This window comes from Rutilus rutilus, assembly GCF_951802725.1.
Source record: "Rutilus rutilus genome assembly, chromosome: 1".
Classification (NCBI taxonomy): domain Eukaryota; kingdom Metazoa; phylum Chordata; class Actinopteri; order Cypriniformes; family Leuciscidae; genus Rutilus; species Rutilus rutilus.
Window position 1 is genome coordinate 32,685,084 of NC_140209.1, and position 4,383 is coordinate 32,689,466.

The 4,383-nt window shown below is 35.0% G+C and overlaps 1 protein-coding gene across 1 annotated transcript; it reads left to right on the forward strand.

The window, feature by feature from the left end:
• The first annotated feature begins 1,311 nt into the window (after positions 1-1,311).
• pet100 (PET100 cytochrome c oxidase chaperone) lies at positions 1,312-3,153 on the forward strand. The gene is made up of 4 exons (XM_084430539.1): positions 1,312-1,702; positions 1,945-2,031; positions 2,277-2,309; positions 2,811-3,153. Exons 1-4 carry the CDS (start codon positions 1,676-1,678, stop codon positions 2,898-2,900), a joined length of 237 nt encoding a protein of 78 aa, XP_084286665.1. The 5' UTR covers positions 1,312-1,675; the 3' UTR covers positions 2,901-3,153.
• Positions 3,154-4,383: the final 1,230 nt, after the last annotated feature.

Consider the following 4,383-nt stretch of genomic DNA (forward strand, 5'->3'; position numbering starts at 1 on the left):
ACAGGGTGGACATATTTTATGGTTTGCTCGTATATTGTCAGCTTGCAGTTAATTTATAAAAAGTGCTGGAGCTTGACCAATATGCATTTCTAACAGCCTAATGTCTCCTTAATACAACACATATGAAGTTAAATGGAAAATCTCAGATTTTTTTGTGGAAATTGTGAAGTCTCAAAGGCACTTTATGGTGATTTTGACCCATATACATACATAACCAATTACTGTACATCTATGCCAAAACAATATAAGCCATCTTTTACAACCAAAATAAATAACAACATTGAATGCAATGCATTATATCCAATACATTGGCTAAATATGTGTAACAAAAAGGCATCTATAATAAACAAGGAGGCAGGTAATTGCATTTTCTTGATATTATACAACACCGTCAAACTCTGTTTCCAGGGTAACAATGTTGACAATATGTGACAGAGTTGACAAACAATTCTATGAAGAAATCTGGGGGGTTTTTTATTTATTTTTTTATGTAAAATAGGAAGTAACTTGTGTTTGACAAGCACTGAATTATTAAAATTGTATGTTTTCAATAAGATTACTGGAAAGAATTTCTGTAAGTGAACCGTTTTTTTTAAACGTTTTGAAATGCAAAATGTAACTCCAATTAATATAGAATCACTGTCTAGTTACCAACATTCTTCAAAATATCTTCTTTTGTGTTCAACAGAAGAAATAAACTGGTACAGGTTTGGAACAGCATGGAAATGACAACATTGTCATTTTTGAGTGAACTGTCCCTTTAAGATTTCAATACAGCAGATTTAATGTACTTTTCACCCTTTGATTTGGGGTGAAATATGACCCGGACATTTCTTGGCAGTTTCTGTGATTCACCCCAAAAAATGTACTCACCCGTGTCTTTACAACATGAGAAAACACTTCCTTTGCAAAAAAAAAAAAAAATTATAATAATTATAATAATTATATAAAATTAAAGTAGATGATGTCTGAAAAACGTCATTCTCCCTAAAATTATCAACTTAGGCTATATATGTCCACATTAGAAAGTCATACAGCTTTGAAATAACATGAGGGTGAGTAAATGATGACGTCATTTTTAGACGAACTAACCATTTAATTGTCTTCAAATATCTTTAGATGTGGTTAAACAGAGGCGAATAGTGGTCTTACAGTTTGATATCGTGTATCTGATTCTGATGTAAAATTACTGCATGCTTACATCATCATGTTGATGTACCAGCATCCGGTCAACGATTGCACGCTGTTTCATAAGCCTGCCGCTGGCTTACGTAAAGCCTGTTTTATGCTTCTGCGTCGAACTGCCGCCGTAGCTACGTCGTAGGCTGTGTGTAGCGCGCGTACCCTACGGCGTACCCTGACGTGCACCTCTCCAAAAATGTAACAACGCGTCAATTCTACGCGGACACAAGCGCTGTGATTGGTCTGCCAGAACCCCTCCCTCGGGGTTTCACACGCTCCCTAGGTACGCGTCAACGCGGACAACGACACAGAAGTATAAATTAAAACCAACACGTTGCCTACGGCGTATAGGCTCCGGCGTAGGTCCGACGCAGAAGTATAATGAGGCCTTAAGAATGAAACTAGCTGTGACTGCGCGTGTTCAGAGCGGACTTTTATTTTGACATCTTAACAACAGGAAGTGCCTGCATGCGTGACTGTCAAGCTGTAGGACATGGGGGTTAAAATAGAGGTTTTTAGGGTGAGTTTGATTACGTTTAGACTTTCTAAGCACCCCGGTCTGTCTATATAAACATAGAGACACAAACTAAACCAACTTTGGGGAGATACATAATTTAAAAATAAAACGAGCAGACGCGTTAAACGTCCCAATTTGCTAAACACTGTATTGCTCCTCACTGCCTGTCTATGTGAATAATAACCGATACAAAAGTGAATGTATATATGAATATGCAGTGTTTATTTATTTATTTATTTACACAGATGATGGTGTATCTATCGTTTCCAGTGGCGATGTTTTGGATATCAAACCAAGCCGAGTATTTTGAGGAATACATCGTGAAGCGAAAGGTGTATAATTGCCCTAATAATCTAAGTCAATTATTATAGTATTATTCATTTAATACGTAAATATTGTATAATACAATATCAGCATTTGTTTAAAGTTATGACGATACTTACATTTTTGTCTAAAATCTCTCTTTGTTTTAAAATCATATTCTGGTTTCACTGGGAGTTTCTCTTATGTGTGTTATTTAGCATGTCCTATATTCAGTTGCTGTTGTATGATCACAATATATTATCACATTTTTCAGAGGGAGATTTTCCCACCTGATGAGAAAATGCATGTAAGTATTTCCTCTTTAATTTGATGCACACAACTGATATTTGGGTAGATAATAGATATAATATATAGTATATACACACACACATATACACACTGCCTGGCCCAAAAAAAAGTTTCTGTTTAGATTTAAAGAGGCGAATGCTTGAGAGTCTATGATTGGATCATTATTGCAGTGATTATTATGTTTCTATCATGTTATATGTTTGGCATCAGTTCTTCTAACCCTAATTGATGAAGTGTGTAGCTTTTCATTTCTTAAACAACCATGTAGGAAGACACATCACAACATTATTTCCATCAAGAGGTGCATACATTTTTGGTCAAGATCTTGAATTGACAATGCAAGAGTCCAGCACTCTGTAAAGTCCAGCACTCTGTTAAATCCAAACATGGCCGGGCAATATATATATATATATATATATATATATATATATATATTTGAGAAGTGAGATGCAATGTCACGTGCTCTCTTTTACTTGTGCCGTTTCTCATTCTGGAACAGAGGCAAGAACTGGAGGATTTCAAACAGCGCATGAGAAACCGGAAAGAGCAGAAGATGCTGAAACAGATGGCCATGGAGTCTGAGGAATGACTATAAAACAACAACATCACATGCTATTGTGTCATATCACAACCTTGAGATCAAGACTTCATGTGTGACATGGAAAATGTATATATTTTTTGTAAATATATGTCTTTAAACAGTTACAATTGAGTGGTTGGACTTCAGTGTGTGTGTAACTACTTTTGTAGTGAATAAATAAGAACACTGCTTTTTGTTTTTGCTGTTGATCCTTTGTCTTTTTTCCAATTTGAAAATAAATAAAAAGGAATTTCTTTTTTAATCTTGTCTGCAGTGTCATTTTTTTTATTCATTTTTAATTCTATTATACATTTGGTCATTATATATTTTCATGTTGTAAAGAGTATTATGTTTGCTTAATGGAATAATTTAGGTTCAATGCAAGTTCATCTCAGTCGACAGCATTTGTGGCATAATGCTGATTACCAGAAAAATTATTCAGACTTGTGTTTTCCTTGTATGTTTAAAAAAGCAAAAATTTATCTTTTTGAGACTCTTACAATGGGAGTGACTAGATTTAAAAATAAATATGAAACTAATATATTTATCAAATGATTTAGATCCATTCTTATGTTAAAACATGTGTTTAAGATTTAAAACGGTTTAAAGCATAATTTTTACAGTCATTTTAGTGTTTTGGGCGTTAATGCATTGTCATGCCAATGAAGTTGTAAAACTAGATATTACACAGAGACTGTTAGCAAGCGAGTTTGGTTCACATTAAAATTAAATATAGGCCCGGTTTCACGAGATGGTCCTCCCATTTTACATACCTAAACCTACCCACTGTTTCACAGACAGGGCTTAGATTAAGCCAGGGTTAGGCCTTTGTTTAGTTAGGACATTTAAGTAGCTTTTATAAACGTGCCTTAGAATAAAACATTTCTTGTGTTCACCTTGAGACAAAACATGGCACTGACATATTTGAAGATATGCCAATGCAAGTTGCTTTCAGTTAAAACAGCTCAAACGTTAATTTTGGTCTGGGACTAGCTGCCTTGTCTGTGAAACCGGGGATAGTGTACTCTTTGTATTGTTGCTAGTATTGAAACATTAAAATAGAGCATTATCTATTGAGATTTTTACCGCTAGGCTTCTGTTTCATGTAGGTTCTGGAAACACTGTGCAACGCTGCCTCCTGGAGGAATATAATTACATTGACAACAAATTAGACAACACATACAGTATCTAAAGGTCAGTTGCTGTTCATTAGTTCTGATAAACGAGGTCTCTATGTTCTTTCCCCAAGGAGTAATGTCTCTCTCTCTCTCTCTGAGAAAGTAGCTGCTACATCAAGCGCATTTTTTTAGCCTAGTCTAACTAAACAACACGTTCCTGCACAACCAATAAATTATGAAAATAAATCAACCGATAAATAGTTTGAATAGTTTATAAACTGTTCAAAATTGCTCCCAAATTCCTTTTCACAAAGGCACAGATGTCAGACTTGTACCATTACAGTCCTGTGTTGAGCAACATTATGTGCCTGAAG